This window comes from Geotrypetes seraphini, chromosome 7, assembly GCF_902459505.1.
Source record: "Geotrypetes seraphini chromosome 7, aGeoSer1.1, whole genome shotgun sequence".
NCBI classification, from domain to species: Eukaryota; Metazoa; Chordata; class Amphibia; order Gymnophiona; family Dermophiidae; genus Geotrypetes; species Geotrypetes seraphini.
In genome coordinates, this window is record NC_047090.1 from 150,610,202 (window position 1) to 150,629,051 (window position 18,850).

The 18,850-nt window shown below is 42.8% G+C and overlaps 1 protein-coding gene across 1 annotated transcript; it reads left to right on the top strand.

Moving 5' to 3' along the window:
* The first annotated feature begins 1,917 nt into the window (after nucleotides 1-1,917).
* On the top strand, nucleotides 1,918-18,600 carry AKAP5 (A-kinase anchoring protein 5). Its single transcript, XM_033951855.1, has 2 exons — nucleotides 1,918-2,463; nucleotides 16,209-18,600. The coding sequence occupies exon 2, from the start codon at nucleotides 16,602-16,604 to the stop codon at nucleotides 18,141-18,143; it is 1,542 nt and encodes a 513-aa protein (XP_033807746.1). The 5' UTR covers nucleotides 1,918-2,463; nucleotides 16,209-16,601; the 3' UTR covers nucleotides 18,144-18,600.
* Nucleotides 18,601-18,850: the final 250 nt, after the last annotated feature.

Consider the following 18,850-nt stretch of genomic DNA (forward strand, 5'->3'; position numbering starts at 1 on the left):
AAACAACTCTATCTTGGAATTCCCACCACATTATTTTTCTAGACATAAAAAGGCCTTTTTATTAAACCTATGTGTATGATGCAAGGTTCCTAGAAAATTAGGTAATATAAGGCCAGGTACACTGAATAATTATTTTCTCATTTTTGTGCCTATGGGGAAAATGCTTGGAAGGGTGCCTTTCAAACATGTCTTGGGGGAAGCCAACCAGTTGGGTTTTCAGAATATAAACAGTGAAAGAAATCTGTATGCAACAGAGAGTGCATGCAAATCTATCTAATGAATATGCATTGCAAATATCCTGAAAATCTGCCTGGCTAGGGGTCCTCCAGGATAGATTTGAAAACCACTGGCTTAGACAATCTGATCCCTGGTGTTTGTTATGAGCAACAGAGAACAAGGTGACCATAAGAACATAGAATTGCCGCTGCTGGGTCAGACCAATGGTCCATTGTGCCCAGCAGTCCGCTCCTGTGGTGGCCCTTAGGTCAAAGACCATTCCCCTAACAGACTAGCCTTACCTTGAAGACATAAACCAGAAAAAAGTGATATAATACTAGGAAAGATTTCCAGCTTCTAGAAATATGCTGTACTGCCAGGCTTGAAGAAGGTCAAAGTGGAGTATGATGTAATGTTATTTTACACAAAGGAAAAGAATTCCATAACTAGGAGAGGGAACATCTTAATTTGTCCTCACAGACTGTTCATACAGAATTAACCAATTAAAACAATCAAGAAAAGCCAAAACAAATCATTTAAGAAAAGGCTTAATACGTCAAACCCCCCAGTTACAAATTATTTGAGCCAGACACTCCATCTCTGATAAACCCCTTGAAGTCCAAAAAGGATCTTAGCTGACAGGACGCATAAAATATATATTTCAAATCCATATATTTAATAATGCATTTGCAGGGGTAGATTAACAAAGGTAGCACCCAATTTCTTTGTCTCATCTCTCATTGCATGAAATAACTTGGGTTAATTTTGTTACATCATGATATAATCAAATTTTTTGGCCACAAAATTGTGAAACAGAGCTTTTGAAAAATAATCTCATTATAGAATTAAGATCTTGCTCAAATATAAAACTAACAATCAGGGTAGCTCTCTTTTTATTATCAGAATACGAGCTTTCCAAAACTGCCGTTAAGTTCTGTAAATCAGTGTCAACAGGTAAACTATCGGACATCACAGCCCTCCAGAGAACATTACGACTTAGCAATTAAAGACATCACTGTAATCTCACAAGCTTCACACCAGGTTCTCCATAAACCCACTGAAATAAGTATGTTTTTAGAGACACTCTGAATCATACATAGACTAACTCAGAATACAAATGGTAAGGTAACAAATGCCACAAAGCAGGGTAGATAAGGAATTGTCAAAGAGGAAAGGGAAGGGCTCTAAGACAGTGTTGTTCAACCACCGGTCCGTGGACTGCTGCCGGTCCACAGAAATTTCCTGCCGGTCCACAGGGTCAGCACGTGCATCAGGGCCAAAACAGTGTTCTTCAACCGCCGGTCCAACGTCAGAGGAAAGGCTTCCAGATGAGGCATGGGACGCACAAGGAGCTGCTGCCCGCAGCTTTGTACACTGCATCAGTGGAAAAAAAAAAAGTGTATCTAATATATTTTAAAGTGGAGGGTAGTAAAATCACTCCTTTTGAGTTTTTGGGAGAGACAGGCATGTTTCATGCATGCTTGTTAAAAGCCAACGTTTCTTCTTGAGCGCATATATGATACCTTTGTCTTTGTTTCTGGCTGAGGGTCTTGATAAATTTTACATTAAAAACACATTGCAAGATTTACCTGAATTATAGTAGTTGGGTTTTTTTTTTAAAATAGAGAAAGGCATGTTTTATGCGTGATTGATGAAAATCTCTCCTGTTGCCAGCGGGAGAGTGTGTTGGGTTTTTTAACGGCATATTTTCTGCGCACGAACCCATCATGCAAATGTAGGAAATCTTCACTGCTGTCCGCCGATCTTATTTGCATGCGTGATTTTTAAAGAATGTCTCGGGTTTTTAGATTCGGTATCCAAACGGCTGCGTTAGCAGACCGTCGCTTTTTAATGCAGGTTTTTGAGAATCCTGGGACACACAAAGTAAATCTCTTTGGTGTAGAATTAAGGGGCTTCTGCCTCTTAAAGCAGACGAGAGCACCCTGGGCATCCATTGGCTTCCCCAGCAATTTTGAATCTCCCCCATCCTCCCCAAATCACCGCTCAGTTTGGAGCGATAGTGTGTGCATTATTAAAAACTTACAGGATCTCTGTTCTCCAGTTGCAATAGATTCATAGCAATCAACCACTGAAATCTGCCTGAGAGGGCGTAGCTATAGCTGCCTGCAAGCTCTCCATGACCTGCCTGCAAAAGCAAAGGCGCTTTCTTGAGGAGGCCGGCGACAGAGCTGAGCTGTTCGCTCTAGGAAGAGATGTTTGCAGAAATTACGACAAAAGAGATCAAAGGTAAGATCAAGCAACAATGATTGTGAATACAAATGTGCATGTACAGAAGAAAAGTACCAGCATATTTGGCTTTTGTTTATTAAGAGATATTCATGTAATAATTCTGTGTTTTGGGGAAGGTGGGGTGGGCATGTTGTGAATTCTGATGTTCCTGTGTATTTGCATTTAACCCCCAACAAGGTTTCAGCTTTGGTTTTAATAATCCCTGTATTTTTCTGCCTTGTACTGGATGTGCAATATGATGTGAATTCCAGACAAAATCCATAGCATACGATATAACCCTGTACGCTTAAATTCAAATGTTCTTAAATACTGTGTATTAGCGATGCTCCATGTGTTTGGTGTACTGGTTGCATGTCCTTACCACACCACTGCTTCCAGAGACTCTTATGTCCAATCAATCCAAATGCTGTAGACAAAAGACTAAAAAGTCGGTCTTATAAAAGCAAAATGAAAAGCATCCATCTCCATTCTGTTTAGCAATGGTAGAAAACCTGGTCACATCGCAGCTACTTTCAAAGCTACAAGCTATATCATTTCTATTATTATTAGGATTTTATATACCGCCTATCAAGGTTATCTAAGCGGTTTTACAATGAGGTACTCAAACATTTTCCCTATCTGTCCCGGTGGGCTCACAATCTATCTAACGTACCTGGGGCTATAGAGGATTAAGTGACTTGCCCAGGGTCACAAGGAGCAGCGTGGGGTTTGAACCCACAACCCCAGGATGCGGAGGCTGTAGCTTCAACCACTGCGCCACACACTCCTCTAGAGTGCAGGAGGTAGAGAATGACACGGGGACATATTTTTCTCCATCCCCGCGGGAACTAATTTTCCCGTCCTGTCTCGGAGGTCTTTTCCTGTCCCTGCCCCATTCCTGCAAGCTCTGTCTTTATCTGCACAAGCCTCAAACACTTTCAAATCAAAAGTGTTTGAGGCTTGTGCAGCTAAGGCAGAGCTTACAGGAATGGGCCAGGGACAGTGACAAAACTCCTGGGGACGGGGCGGAGAAATTAAGTTCCCACGGGGACAAATTTTTCCCCGTGTCATTCTCAAGCAGGTTAGTGGTGCGTGAGATTTGGGATACTCAGAAAATTCTTCAAGCAAAGGAGTATTTAAGATGCAGCTTTCTTCTTCCTCGTAAGATTCTTTTCCTATGAATATTGTAAATTTTAAGGCAACATTTTTACAGTAATTGATACGCATAGTTTGATAATTGTCATGTGCCCAAAATTGGCCAGTGCATCTGAATCCAGAATGTTACTAGGAGAGATGCAAGTATTTCCTTGGAGATGATCTATTAAGGAGCAAGGGATGCCAGGTACGGCCAGAAAATACCTCTTGCAGAAGGAAAAGTCCTGCCACCTGTTGGTACAATTGAATGTCCATAACCTTTGTTTTGAATTATTAGTTGTTCGTGAACCCGGAAAAGGGTATCCTCTATTTTGGGATAAAACACCCGAGCCCTTTCCAGCCACAATGTACAAGTTTGAATGTGCTGTGCATGCCTAGGTTTAAAAAAAAAAAAGAAAAGGAAAGGCGAGATTCAACCTCTCCAAGCATAGAGACGTCAGAGCTCAGGGCTGACCTAATTTGTGGCATCACTGCTTGGCTGAAATGGAACAGCAGCTGATACAATTAAAGCAGCAGTACATAACTTTTTAAGCAGCGTCCGCATACTCAAACACACGGCACTGGCTCTCTTCATCCCATCAGCAAGACATGGTAACAGTCGACCTTGCAAGAAGAGAAGATGCTAATGCTGTCCTCATTAACAAATTATTATCATGGCGTACGGGGCTCATCACAGACGTAAAGAGAGAGTCCCTGCTCTTTGCAGTTTACAGACAGACATACTGTACACTTCCCCCTCTCCATTCGCGGTTTCCACACTTGCGGTTTCACAAATTCATGATTTTTTTTGGGGGGGGGGAAAACATATTTTATCACATTTCCACCTCTCTCCCGCCTTCATTCCAGCATCCCAGCCTTACCTGGTGGTCTAGCAGGCTTTTGGGGCAGGACCAATCTTCCCCGTGCAGATCGCCAATAGGAAATGGCTGCTGTGAGCTCCCTCCGTAGTGTCGAGAGACTACAGGAACTCACGGCAGTCATTTACTATTGGCGATCTGCACGGGGCAGGAGCGTAGGAAGATCGGTCCTGCCCAGAAAGCCTGCTAGACCACCAGGTAAGGCCGGGATGCCAGGGAGAAGGCGGGAGGGAGGCAGGGGTGGGTCAGAGCCGGATGAGAAGATATTTGCGGTTTTTCTCAATTCGCGGTTCGGCTCTGTCCCTATCCCCCGCGAATACCGAGGGAGAAGTGTATATCAAAATAAAATCAGAGGCTCAGTGGCATAGCGAGGGTCAGTGGCACCTCCCCTGCCCTCTTCTCTGACCCCCGCTCCTTCCTGACCCCTTGCCAGGCGCACAGCATCTTCCCTTCCCCCATACCTTTTGAATTTTCCAGACGGGAGCAACATCACAAACTTGCCGCCCGCGTCGGCTATCCCTCTGATGTCACCTCCTAGGCACGGGGCCTGGAAGTGACATCAGAGGGAGGTGACACCGACGTGGGCAGTAAATTCATAACGCTGCTCACGCAGGAAAAATGAAAAAGGTACGAGAGGAGGGAAGGGAAGGGGCACATGTGCGTGGCAGGGGGGGTTGGAAGGAGCGGGGGAAGGCTGGATAGGAGGATGGGTGCAAACTATCTGTTAACAGGGGAGAGTGTGGCGTAGTGGTTAAAGCTACAGCCTCAGCCCCCTGAGGTTGTGGGTTCAAACCCACGCTGCTCCTTGTGACCCTGGGCAAGTCACTTAATCCCCCCGTTGCCCCAGGTACATTAGATAGATTGTGTGCCTGATGGGACAGACAGGGAAAAATGCTTGAGTACCTGAATAAATTCATGTAAACCATTCCCCCGAGAGAACAGTATAGAAAATTGAATAAATAAAATAGGAGAAAACATGGTGGAATACAGATGCTCAGGGACGGTTGCTGCAAATGCATGTATGCTAACATTGAAAATTACTTGGGTCATCCTCTTTTCTTATTGTTTATTACTTCCTTATTCTCTGCCCAGGACGTTGTGATCTCCTCATAAAAAACTGTTGACAGTTCCTTCTTGTAGGATTATTAATTTGGCCTTTAATAGACAATCTATTTTCAGTGTAACAGGACCAGCTGTTCAGAACAACCTACCAGACTATTTGATTAGAGACATCTCTAAACAGAGTTAAGCAGAGTCTCAAAACTTCCTTTTCAGGAAGGCTTTTCATCATTAAAGGAGAAAGACTTTTTGGACAAAAGATGACATTTGGCCCTTGGACAATTTTGCTGAAGAACATTATTTTCTCTCTCCTGCTTAATGTCTCTTCTTTCTTGCAATATAATAATGCTAACTTTCTGTTTTCTTATTATTTTATTTAATGTTAATGTCTGTAAACCACTCAGATGTATTCAGTGGGCAGTATGTCACATATAAATAAAATGTAAATATACTATTTATGATTCAACCTGTGGAGATTATGATTTATATTATGATGAGTGTAAAATGTAAAATATACTAACACTGGGCACAGTCCAAAATAGTATTTATGTACTCTGGTAGTTCTTGGAAAAGAAATGCCTAAAAGCAGAATAAGAGAAGTGAACAAAATTAGTATGCTAAAGAGGTGTGTGCATGCAAAAAATATAAGCACACATGTGGGGTTTTAGAGCCTCTTCTATTAAACTGCGCTAGCAGTTTTCTAGCTCGGGGAGCCGTGCTGAATGGCCTGCGCAGCTCCCGACGCTCATAGAGTCCCTATGAGCATCGGGAGCAGCGCGGGGGCCATCTAGCGCAGTTTAATAGAAGAGGGGGCTTAATGTAACATAGTAGATAAAATTCATTGGCAAATGAAGACCTCAGGGTGACCCTGTTATCCTCCACCTACTGTGTTACCATAGATAATATAGACATTTATGAGCCTCCCTCCTCCCCAATCTTAGTCTGCTCCACAGCATCCAGATCAAGGACAAAAGAGTCAAAAGTGAAATGAAAGAAACAGCTTTATTTGCAAAATCATCCCATTGTAACAATGGCCAGTACTCGTGCCAGTTTATCAACCCATGGCTTAGTTGGGCAGTGTGTCACTTCAAGGTCATCCTGCCCACCTTGTTTTTAATCACACCAAGATTCATGGCAGTTCTAAGAGAAACCAAAAAGCATAAAAGGCAAGCGAGATGTCTGAATCAATCAACAGTTACATTTATTCTCATAAAAACCAAACTAAACTTTCACATAAAGTCCCAATAAAGTTACTTGACTTGAATCTTTAAAAGTAAGGTCCCAACTAGGATCCTAGTTTCGGCAATCTAGAATGCCTTCTTCAGGGGACAAGCAAGTAACTAAAAGAAAAGTGCAAGTGAGGCAAGAAGTATTAGAGAAAACCCAGAAGCCCCCACCATGTTCAAGTCGGGGCACTCCATCCCTGTAGCTGATGCCCAGCACATACTATGTGGCTTCCAGGGGCATGCTGCTGCCACGCCAAGGGATCTTCCCAATGCTCTAATCTGACATCTGCTTCAACCACAAATCAGTGTATCCCAGACTGCCTCTTTTCCATAGGATAGTGGGGACTCCCTCGGCTCATCACAGTTCTTTTCTTCACTGCCCTCTGGCTCAGGTGCACTTACTGTGCAGAGATACCAAGTTAACCAGTTCCAGGCTGGAGAGTTTGGCACAGTTCTGGATTTCTGACCACCCCCTTTGTGGTGCATTGCAGCACTGATTTCAACAGGCAGGATCAGACACTACAAATCCCATATTGCTTTGGGATGTAAATTCAAATTTGAAGTCTCCGGCCTAGAACTGCATGACTTGGGAAATGCAAAATAACCATGCTCTGGCACTATCCAAACATGCTCAAATCTATTCCTTGTTTTAGCTGTGACCACCCCTGCTGCTAGGGAATTCCAGGCATCCCCTTTCCTCTTGGTAAAATGGTATTTCCTCATCTGCTTTTCTATGTGTGAAATCAGACCTGCATAGCACAACCACTTTTCTCATTTAGAACCTGTATCCCTTTGATTATTTTTAACTATACAAAGCTGAAGCAGTGTTACCTGCAATGGCAGAGCAGATATTTGTTTTCATCTTTGTATTATTATTATTATTATAATTAGAGCCTGAGGATGACCACCTTGTGCAGAGCACAAAGTTAACAGGGGGGGTCAGCACCACTCTGAGGTTGCAGCAGTGGCGAGTCCAGGTGGGCCTTGCTTGCCAAGGTTCAGCTGGGGGGAGAAAAGAGGAGTTTGGGGGTGCTGCGTACACTGGGAAGTTTCTGCCTTGTCTGCCTGATTAGGCAATTACAAATTTTAAATACTATGACAGGAAGGCTCCTCCAATTAGATCCTTCCCTAGGCAGGCAGGTCTGGGGCAAGAGAATCCTTAACAGCAGGCACCTCTGAAGTTCAGGATTCCTTCCTGCTTCTTGGAGGCAGCGGGCTTTCTCTCCTCACCCATCCTCAGTGTTGAAGTTTCTTTGGGCTTGTTGTTGTGTTGACTTTTCTATTGCAGCTGGGGGCGGGGGGGGGGGGGGGGGGGGGGGTAGGGGGAAAGGTTACCTGAGCTCTTGTTCAAAGGTGGTGTTAGTTGGACCTAAACTTACAACTCATTTCTGGAGATCTATTTATTAATTAAATTAGTTTTCTATCCCATCCTCCCCAAAGAGCCCAGGACGCGTTACAGGTCAACATACACAATATACAGTTAACAGGTTCGGTCAGGGGGGGCCCGATGAAGGATGACATCAACATTGTTTTTTCCAAACAGCGATGGGCCCTTCCAGCATCGATCGGCAACCCAGCCTCCCCCTCCCATCGACGGAAAGTAAGACAAGCAAGCAACGCGGGTAAGAAAGGCAATGGGAGTTGTAATTGTGCAAGTGGTGCTGCTTGCCCAAAGCTTCCCTCTGACGCAGCTTCCTGTTTCCGCCTGGGCGCATGGTGGGGGGGCGGGGTAGGGGGCCCAGTGTACTTGTGTGCCTAGGGGCCCTCGACGAATTAATCCTGCCCTAAGTTACAGTACAAGTTTTTATCCTAACTCGACACATTCTAGGTATCTAATACCAATATCCTTAATATACAATTTACAGGTTAAATTAGTCATAGCTACAGTGCAAGATTTTTCGGTTCATAGTCGAAAACGCGCAGGACAATCGAGTACCGACAATAGCGACAATCGCGCGCAGGACATCAGCACGCCGGACTTAAACTTAATTTTAAAGTGCTCCGAGGGGGGGGGGGTTGGAGAGGGAGCCCCCGCAGTTAAGTTAGTACTGTTTGCACTGCCATTAGGTTTGGGGTGTTGGGGGAACCCCCCATTATAGAGGGAAGAGGCGTTTTTCCCTTTTTTTAGGGAAAAACATCAATTTCCCCCCCCCCCCCAACGGCAGCAGTAACAGTACTAACTTAAGTAATTCCTTATTTTCCAGATCTAGGACTATTGTTGCTCTTGCTGTTTGTGGCAGAGTGACTTTTGCCTGCTATGCTTTGACTTTGGTATTTGGACTCTTTGCAGCAAACGGCAGATAGTTATTTAGGTTCATATTAAGTACTGTATTCAGTTCATTTGGCAGGTCTTCAGTCAAATTTGTATGGATTGCACAAAATCCAGAATGCGGCTGTGCATCCAATTTTTGATTTGAAGAAATCAGATCATGTTATTCCATACTATAGACAACTCCATTGGTTGCCTTTTGAGGCCTGGGTTTGGTTTAAATTTGGGATGCTCTGTTATAAAGACGTACATGGTCAGGCACCTGGTTATTTACTAGAACAATTTACATTTTTAAAGGCGGTTCTTCCACTAAGGATAACCTATACGAGGATATCTTTATAAGAAATTTTTGCATCAAACAATTGCCTATCAGGCTGCTAATTGGGATTCGGAACTGCGTATTTTGTTTGCTTCTTCGATTTCATATATGAATTTCCGAAAACTATTAGACATCTCTTTTTGTAAAATTCTTAGGAAAGTAAGGAAAATGATATTTCTCTTGTATTTCACTGTGATGTACAGTCTCTTGATGATGTAAACCACATCAATCTGGAAGGTACTGCGGTCTAGAAATGTATTGTAATGTAATGTAATTGTTATTTGATAGCTTGGGTTATTTTTTTATGGGACTGGATAAAATGCAGACCTTATGGACCTTAACCGCATGCCCTTAAAAATCTGATCACCTTCGGAGTGAGCAGGATATGTGAGGTCTGCGGAAGTTAAAACAAGGATCTCTATGAGGTCCACGTTTTACCCCCTTCCAATCCCAACCACTAAGAGAAAAGAAATCAGCAAGTGTAAAGTTAAAACGTGGACCCCCCACAAAACTAAAAGCGCATGGCCTTAAAGAGAAAGCAGCCTTGGTGTGGAGTTCCCAGGGATCCTCATTTTTTAACTCCCGTGGACCTCACAAATTTTGCTCACTCTATGGATCCTCATTTTAACTCCTACAAACTTTACAGATCCCGCTGGGGGGGGCAAGATGAGAATGCATAGGGTGAACAGGTTCCGTGAGGTCCACAAGAGTTAAATCAAGGATCCCTGCAGACCCCATGCCACGGCCGCATTCTTTTTAAGATTGTGTGGTAGACATCCGCAAGGTCCATGGAATCCTGGTTTACAGGTCCATCAGAGATAAACTGAAATTACAAACTGTGGCTATCAAAATTGAGGTAAGCAAATTTAAGGGCATGCAGGGTCCACGTTTTACTCAGTTCCTTTATTTATTGACCCTCACCAATAAACAAAGCTGCAACCTGTTATAGTTTACCTATTTTTCTTATGTTAAACTTATTGATGACTTTATCCTCTATAATAAAACCTTAAGCACGCATGCGCACTTACAACGGTGTGATTCCTGCCTCCGTGACCATGTTCGATTTGCGGCGTGTGCGGCAGTTTGCAGCGGGTGCAGTGCTTAACACAGCGGTTTGTCTCCTGCGGTGTGGCGGCAGTGATAGGTGGTGGCGAGAGCAATGGCAGGAGGGTGTCCTTCGGCCTGGACGAGGCGGACAGGGTGCGGGTGCTGAGAGGCGTCCGGCTGTCAGAAGAGGTGTTTAGTTGAATGAATGAGTCCTCCTATGCTGGTAAGAATTACAGGATGTAAATACAGGGAAGTGAAGGAGCAGGAAAATGCTGCTGCTGCACAGGGAAGTGGAGGGGGAGGGGTGGGAGACAGACAGACAGATGGGGCCAGAGAGAGAGAGACAGACAGACAGAAAGAAAGACAGACAGACAAAGGGGGCCAGGGAGAGAGACAGACAGAAAGAAAGACAGGAGGCAGGGAGAGAGACAGACAGAAAAAAAGACAGACACCGGGAGGGAGAGAAATAGAAAGAAAGATAGACAACGGGAGGGAGAGAGACAGAAAGAAAGAAAGAATGACAGACAGATAGCGGCCAAGGGGAGAGACAAAAATAAAGAAAGACAGACAGAAAGCAGCCACGGAGAAAGTTAGAAAGACAGACAGAAATTGGCTAAGGAGAGAGAGAAACAGAAGAAAGAAAGACAGACAGACAGCGGCCAAGGAGAGAGATAGAGAAAGAAAAAATGACAGACAGTGGCCAAGGAGAGAGATAAAGAAAGAAAGAAAAAATGACAGACAGACTGCGGCCAAGGAGAGAGACAGAAAGAAAGAAAGACAGACAGAAAGTGGCCATGGAGAGAGAAAGAAAGAAACACAGACACATCTATTCTAGCACCCGTTAATGTAATGGGCTTAAAGACTAGTACAGTATATTGTTTGAAGACCAGAGGGGTTCTGCCTCACCTCCCCCATTATTTTTTTATTGCTAATCAAAGCAACTTAAATACGTTTACTTCTCAACTAAACAAAAGTATGCAAATATGGAGTTGGGGGTTGTTGTTGTTTTTTTTGTTCTCTTTGGTTTTGTCCAGCATGCAGCATCTCTGTAAAAGCTCAGGACTGTTATGACACCTTGGGCCAGACTCTATAACCCTCCTTGTGAAATTGCATACTTTTCTCCTAAGTAGTCCCATCTGTTTGTGAAATTCACCACGAGGAATATAGGAAATCGATATTCTACGGGCGTGGACCACAGTTATGGAACTAATTATCTGAGGAACTTCAAGGGCTTGGTGATATTGACGGTTTCAAGATTCTGTTGAAAGTGTTTTTGTTTAGGAGGTATATCAATGCTGATTTTCTATTTTTAAGTGTTTTTAAGTTTATTAAGTAATTGCTGTTTTAATGTATCCCCCCCCCTTTACAAAATCGTAGTGCGGTTTTTAGTGCCAGCTACAGTGGTAACAGCTCCAACACTCATAGGAATACTATCAGCATCAGAGCTGTTACCGCCACAGCCGGCGCTTAAAACCACACTACGGTTTTGTAAAAGGGGGAGTGCTGGAATCTGCCTAGAAATGTTGATAGAATGGAATATAATTTTTTTAAATAAATGATAAATAAAAGAACAAGAGGGCATTCGGAACAGTTGAAAGGGGACAGATTCAAAATGAATGCTAGGAAGTTCTTCTTTACCCAACGTGTGGTGGACACCTGGAATGCGCTTCCAGAGGACGTAATAGGGCAGAGTACGATACTGGGGTTCAAGAAAGGATTGGACAATTTCCTGCTGGGGTATAGATAGAGGATTACTGCACAGGTCCTGGACCTGTTAGGCCACCGGGTGAGCGGACTGCTGGGCGTGATGGACCTCGGGTCTGACCCAGCGGAGGCATTGCTTATGTTCTTACTACCAAGTGCCCTGATGAAAGATGCCTAGCCGAGTTCTGTACAGAACTCAAAACTGATTAATAAGCTTAATTGGTATGGCAATTGACCACACCATTAAAAACTCATTAAAAATGTAAAAAACAATTAAGAGTTCTGCCCAGCACCCAACAATGCCTACCTGAAAAGTAGGCGTGGCTAGGGGCAGAGAATAGGTGTGGTATGGCTTAGGTGTCACCAGGCATCTGTGTCAGGTGCCAGTAAATTAGGTCAGGAAAACTCTGCCTAACATTAAAATGCCTAGCAACAACTAAGTTGAGTTGGGCGCCTGTAAGCGGTGCCTAGCAGTTGATTGACAAGCGCGCTGACTGGCACCATTTATAGAATTAGGCCCCTTGTGCTCATGCAATCAGTGTGGTGCAAACCTCCGTTTCTGCTCTCATACATATGTGCTGCTGTGACTGTTTAAATGTTACGCTCCTGTTTAGGTTCACCAATACTACTTCCCATGCTAATGCGTTAGCTTGACTAATCCATCACAGAAAGGGGGGTGAATGCGTGGAACAGACTCCCGCAGGAGGTGGTTGAAACGAAAAATGTATCTGAATTCAAGAAAACTGGGGACAAGTACATTGGATCTCTAAGTGACAGGAAGGAATAGTAGATGGCATGGATAGGCAGACCTTAGATACCATGGCCTCCCCAAAAATTAGCAGTCAGTTATGGCTGTACCTTCTCCAGGACGCTGTAATTTTAAATCTTTGGGCAGCCGCCACACACTGTCAATGAGCAGGCCTGCCCTGGAATCCTTTATTCTGCAGCATCCCACCTATGCAGGAACAAGTAGTCGCTGCAGAATGAAGACTTCTGGAACAGGCCTGCTCGTTAATTTTGTGTGGCAGCTACCCAAAGATTTAAAATTACAGTGACCGGGGAAGGTAGGTGGGGGAGTATGGAGCTGGAGAGAGAGGTCGTGCCACAGGATTCTGCTGGGGCTAGGGAGGAGCCTTTGCGCCCCTCCCCCCCAACAAAAAAGTGTTCTGCTGACTATGAGGCAGACTACAGTGCATAGGCCATATGGCCTTTATCTGATTTCATTTTTCTGTTTCTATATTTTCTATAACAATATCATTTGAACAATTGAAAAAGTCTTCAGAACATTAAGGGGCTCATTTTCAAAGTACTTATGGTACTTTTTTTTAATTTATTCAAGTTTTAAAGCATTATTACTTGTACATAATAATAAAAGAAGGATGATACATAAACAAGATTATAGAAACAGTTTTAGAACTGAAGGTTATCACAAAATTCCTCTAGTCCTCATAACTGTGAGAGAACAAATACTATATAACATAACAAAAGTCTCAAAATAAACATGATCATATAGATCAATCATATTAAGTGTTAGATATTTCAAAACTCCAGATATTAATTATGTGGTGGCAGAGGAACTAGATTCTTGATGTTGCAAAAATTGTTCTAACTGAATTGAGTCCCAATAAACATAATCATTCTCCTTAAATTTAATCAAGCATTTACAGGGAAATTTCAAATAAAATGTGGCTCCTAAAGCCAACACCCTAGATTTCAAGGCCAAAAAGGATTTTCTTCTTAATTGTGTTGCTTGGACCACATCTGGAAAAATCAGTATATTATCTCCACAGAATTTAGTTTGCTTATTTTGAAAATAAACCTTCATTATTAGGGATTTATCTATCTCTCTTGTACAAGTTATGAGGAGTGTAGATCTAGTTTGAATTATATCCTGTGAGTCTTCTAGGAAACCAGTTAAATCAAAATCAATTTGTTCCAACTGATCTATACCCGATTCTGTGGGAACTTTTTTCCTCTGAGGAATATAATACAAATTTGTTAAAGGCAAATTTTCTACGTCCGTCATCCCCAAAACTTCTTTAAAATATTTCTTAACCAATATTTCTGGAGATAATAAATGAGTTTTGGGGAAATTAACTAGACGTAGATTTTTTGCTCTATATAAGTTCTCCATTTTCTCAAATTTCATATGAGTGATATGAAAATCCTTAACTGCTGTTGAAGAAACTGCTTGTAATGTAACTACTTGAGACTCAGTTGTTCTAATCGATTTTTCCATAATTTTTAAATTAGAATCAACTATTGCAAACTTTTCTATCACCTCTTGCGAAAATTTAACATTCTGTGTCAACACAGACTTTAATAACCCCTCCATAAGAGTATTAATTTGCCAAAGATCTTTTAAAGTAATTTCCTGAGGTTCAGTCTGGGGCTCTCTGGCAAACAAAGCCTCATCTTGAAAAGATAAGGCTTTGGGCATCACCTCATAAACCAATGATAGTGACCCCATCTGCTCAGGGAGTCCATCTGACTGAATACTGGAGCCGGGCTTGGGCTCCAAAACATCAGGAATATTCGGTGGAGGCGGTGGATGCCCTGATTGCGAATCCGCTCCCTGGCTGTGACCTAAGGCATAGATGAAATAAAGTGCCGATCTATGGGGCCTAATAATATTGGCGTGGACACCTTTGCTTTACCTTTTCTTTTCCCCATATTATTGAAAATTTAATACATACAGTTCCTCATGTTTCTCCCAGTGTCTCCAAGGGGCTCCCAAGGGGCAAACGTGCCCCTTAGGACACGCCCCTTTGGCCACGCCCTACGGCTGCACGCTGCAGTCGCGGTGTCTCTTTAACCCACAGGGGAAGGACCCGCGTGACGTCAGTACGTCTGTCTCCGCGGATGCCCGCTAGGAAACGACTCCGGACGCTCTAGCTTCAGATGTCAAGGAAGCGCTCCAGTCCTGGGCAAGATCAAAGTCCACCAAGATGATAACACACAATAAGGTTTGCCTCTCCGGTCTCCTGCAGTCGCGGCGTCTCTTTAACCCACAGGGGAAGGACCCGCGTGACGTCAGTACGTCTGTCTCCGCGGATGCCCGCTAGGAAACGACTCCGGACGCTCTAGCTTCAGATGTCAAGGAAGTGCTCCAGTCCTGGGTAAGATCAAAGTCCACCAAGATGATAACACACAATAAGGTTTGCCTCTCCGGTCTCCTGCAGTCGCGGCGTCTCTTTAACCCACAGGGGAAGGACCCGCGTGACGTCAGTACGTCTGTCTCCGCGGATGCCCGCTAGGAAACGACTCCGGACGCTCTAGCTTCAGATGTCAAGGAAGCGCTCCAGTCCTGGGCAAGATCAAAGTCCACCAAGATGATAACACACAATAAGGTTTGCCTCTCCCAGTACTTATGGTACTTTGTGTGTCTAAGTACTTTGAAAATGAGCCCCTAAACCACTCACACAAATTCTCTAATAACAGGCACTTAAAAGTGAATGCACGAGTATATAGTTTTCTCTTTCATCAGGCAATTTCAATACACCACTATAGTGTTTAAGACACAATTTGTTGTTTTGGTTTGGTTTCTAATTAATTAGTGCTCTCTCTGTTTAATAAAAATATTTAAATGACCACTTAATTCATATGTGCTTTGTGCCATGCGGCTTTCACAACCAACCAATCACTTTGATTAAGCTCTGACAAGCCAAACTGAAATGCCCAGCCATCTCATGGTGTCCCTTAAAACTTCACAAATGCCCAACCAGGGTGGGTTTCCTCCCTCACAATTTGCTCAAGGACTCAGGTGGCAACCTATAAACTCCAGTTTCCTTCCAACTTAAGAGCTCTCAGTGAAGAACATCAAAGGCACAAGGCCTACTGATGGCTTTTTCAATTAGTCATATGATAGTATTATATGGATTATTCAAGTTAATGCATTAGCATGGGTTACTGGTCAGTAGTGGTGGTATTATTATAAGAATCTATTTTACAGAAACTTTTTGATTGTCTTATTGAGGCATGAAATAAAAAATAAATTAGGAGGAAAAGGAACATTCTGAAGATTGTTCATTGTAAATGGAACATGTATATTTTCAAAGGAATTTTATTCTTCCAAAATACTACTTGTTGACTTAATAATTTACCCTTTATTTCTTGTCTCTTTATAGATACCATCACTAATGCCTGTAGATTCCACTGCACAAAAGTCGAATGGGACAGAAAAGGACAGGAAACAGATTAAAAGTGCATCTTCTTTCTGCTACAGATAAGAGTGAAATAGCTATTTTCCATTTAATCTCAGCTCCAGTTCTCGCATACACTTTATGGAGCCCTGCAATGACAGACCCTTCTTGTGAAATCGTATCCTTTTCTCCTAAGTGGATACCACAGATTGATCCAGCCGAACCCAAGACCCCAAAACTTCAATCAAGTCCACAAAAAAGTAGCCTCCAGAAAAAAAATCACAAAAGGCTCCTCTTCCAAGATATTATTCAGAAAAACTAAAAAAAAACAATAACTCGCACAAGCTGAACGCGACGGTAAATTTGTCTGATTATCTTATGGAGACCAACAAGAAGTCACCTCTAGCTAAGATCACACCCGGCCATAAAACAGGTGAAATCTGTTTAGAAGAAATTTCAACTGAATTCACTAACGTTGCTTCGATACACTCATATGAGGTTAACATTAATAAAGCAGCAAGGTACTGTTTCAAGAAATTAGAGGATGGGACCTTCAGCATCGAAAAGAAACCATCTGACGTGGAGCAGAAAAACCAAGAGCACTCACAGACTGAAAATACCAACAAACGGAAGGCCAAAACTATTGGCCCCTATGCTGGACGGTATGCATACAAGCCTTTAAAGATCTGTTTTAAGAAAAGAAGTAAAACGTTTAAGAAAACCTTAGAGGCCAATGATGAGCATCAAACAGACTACGTTACCTTAAGTCAAGCAAATCACCTGAACCTGGAAACCGAGCAGCAGTGCAAACTGGGCACAAAACCAAATCAAACAGCAGTTGGTGCCTATCATTCCCAGTCGGAAGGAACTTGGGCGGCGATTAAGAGTCTTGTAATGCCAAGAAAAAAATCGCGCTCTTCTTCAAAAACGCAATCCTACTTTGATTCTCAGGTACATCTGGAAGCAAAGGCTGGAAAAGCGGGCATTCGGCGTTTCACATGGAAAAAAAAACATGCCAAGATTAACATTCCCTGCATAAGGTTCTCAAGAGGCAAAAAGAGATCTGGCCATTTTGAAGTGGCACATGAAAAATACTATAGAAATGAAGCAAAGCACATAACTAAAGAAACAGAAGCTAATCGAGATGAGACAGTGTTAATGATAAAATCCAACCTGCCCCAGTCCCTAATGGGGGCCTCACTGGACAACTTAAAGCAACTCAGGGATTCAATTCATGCCACTGGGCAGAGTCCAGAAAAGCCTGAAATTGGCAGTGATAGGCAGGTTCGTGACAATATCCAGCCAGAAGTAACAGAACTGGAAACATCTGCTGGAATACGACATGAGAAACACATCGAGAAGAACCCACAGGAATCCCACAATCACAGAAATGTTTCAGAGGATTCCGTGGCACAAAAACATTCAATGAACATTCTTAATGACAAAGATACCGCAAACAATGAATTAGGAGGGCCGGAAAAAGAAAATGCAGTTTCTGATGGGGAAGAAACGTGCACAAGTCTAAAGGAAAGGTTGAATTTGCATTCCTGTTCATTTGAACAGAGAAAACTAGAAAATAAAGATGCTGCTGAAAGAGAAGTTATGAGCAGAGATATTGAAATATTCACGCAAGATAGACGAGGCAACAATAAGCAGGGGCTGATTTCACCTGAATATAAAGTGCAAAGTAGAGAGGCAAGTGCAACTGGAAACTTTCTGCGGCGCACAGGAAGCGTAATGCTATCGAAAGATGGCGAAGGGTGTGAAAGTGAGGTGTACTCTAGTCAACCTGTGTATCACAGTTTCACATCTCCTGATCAATATGAAATGCTTTTAATAAAAGTTGCTTCATCGCTTGTCAAGTCAGTTATCCAGTCCTCAGTACAAGAAGTCACTGAAGAAATGTCTCGGCAGAGCTAAGATTTTCCCAAACTGAGTATTCTGAGCTTCTCTCGCAAGTAATGTGCCCCTTTCAAAGAAGTTCAACTGTGCAAGCCTTCGGTTACTTTTTAACTTGCAGCTTCCTCATCCTTAAAGATGCTACTCAGCTGACTGCTTGCTTTACACAACTCATCCAGTACCAGCAGAAGTTCAGTCTGTGTTCTTGCAGAACTAACCTGGAAAAGAAGGCACACTTAACAATCTAAGTAACAATTAGACATGCATACAACTTTTTTGTGGATGTCTAAAGGGAAATACATTTAAATTACAAATAAGATATTGTAATGTGGCAATTAAATTAGTGCACTGAAAAGTACATTTGTACCCACATTCCATAGATTTTATTAAAATGCCTCTCATAAAAACATAAGAGTTGCCGTACTGGGACAGACCGAAGGTCCATCAAGGCCAGTATCCTGTTTCCAACAGCGGCCAACCCAAGTCCCAAGTACCTAGCTAGATCCCAAGTAGTAAAACAGATTTTATGCTGCTTATCCTAGGAATAAGCAGTGGTTTCCCCCAATCCATCTCAATAATGGCCTATGGACTTCTCTTTTAGGAAATGATCCAAGCCTTTTTTAAACCCCGCTAAGCTGATTTCCCCACATTCTCTGGCAACAAATTCCAAAGTTGTCTTTCTCAAGATTCGCTGTGCCCATGCATGTTGTTGATGGCTCACTGCTTTA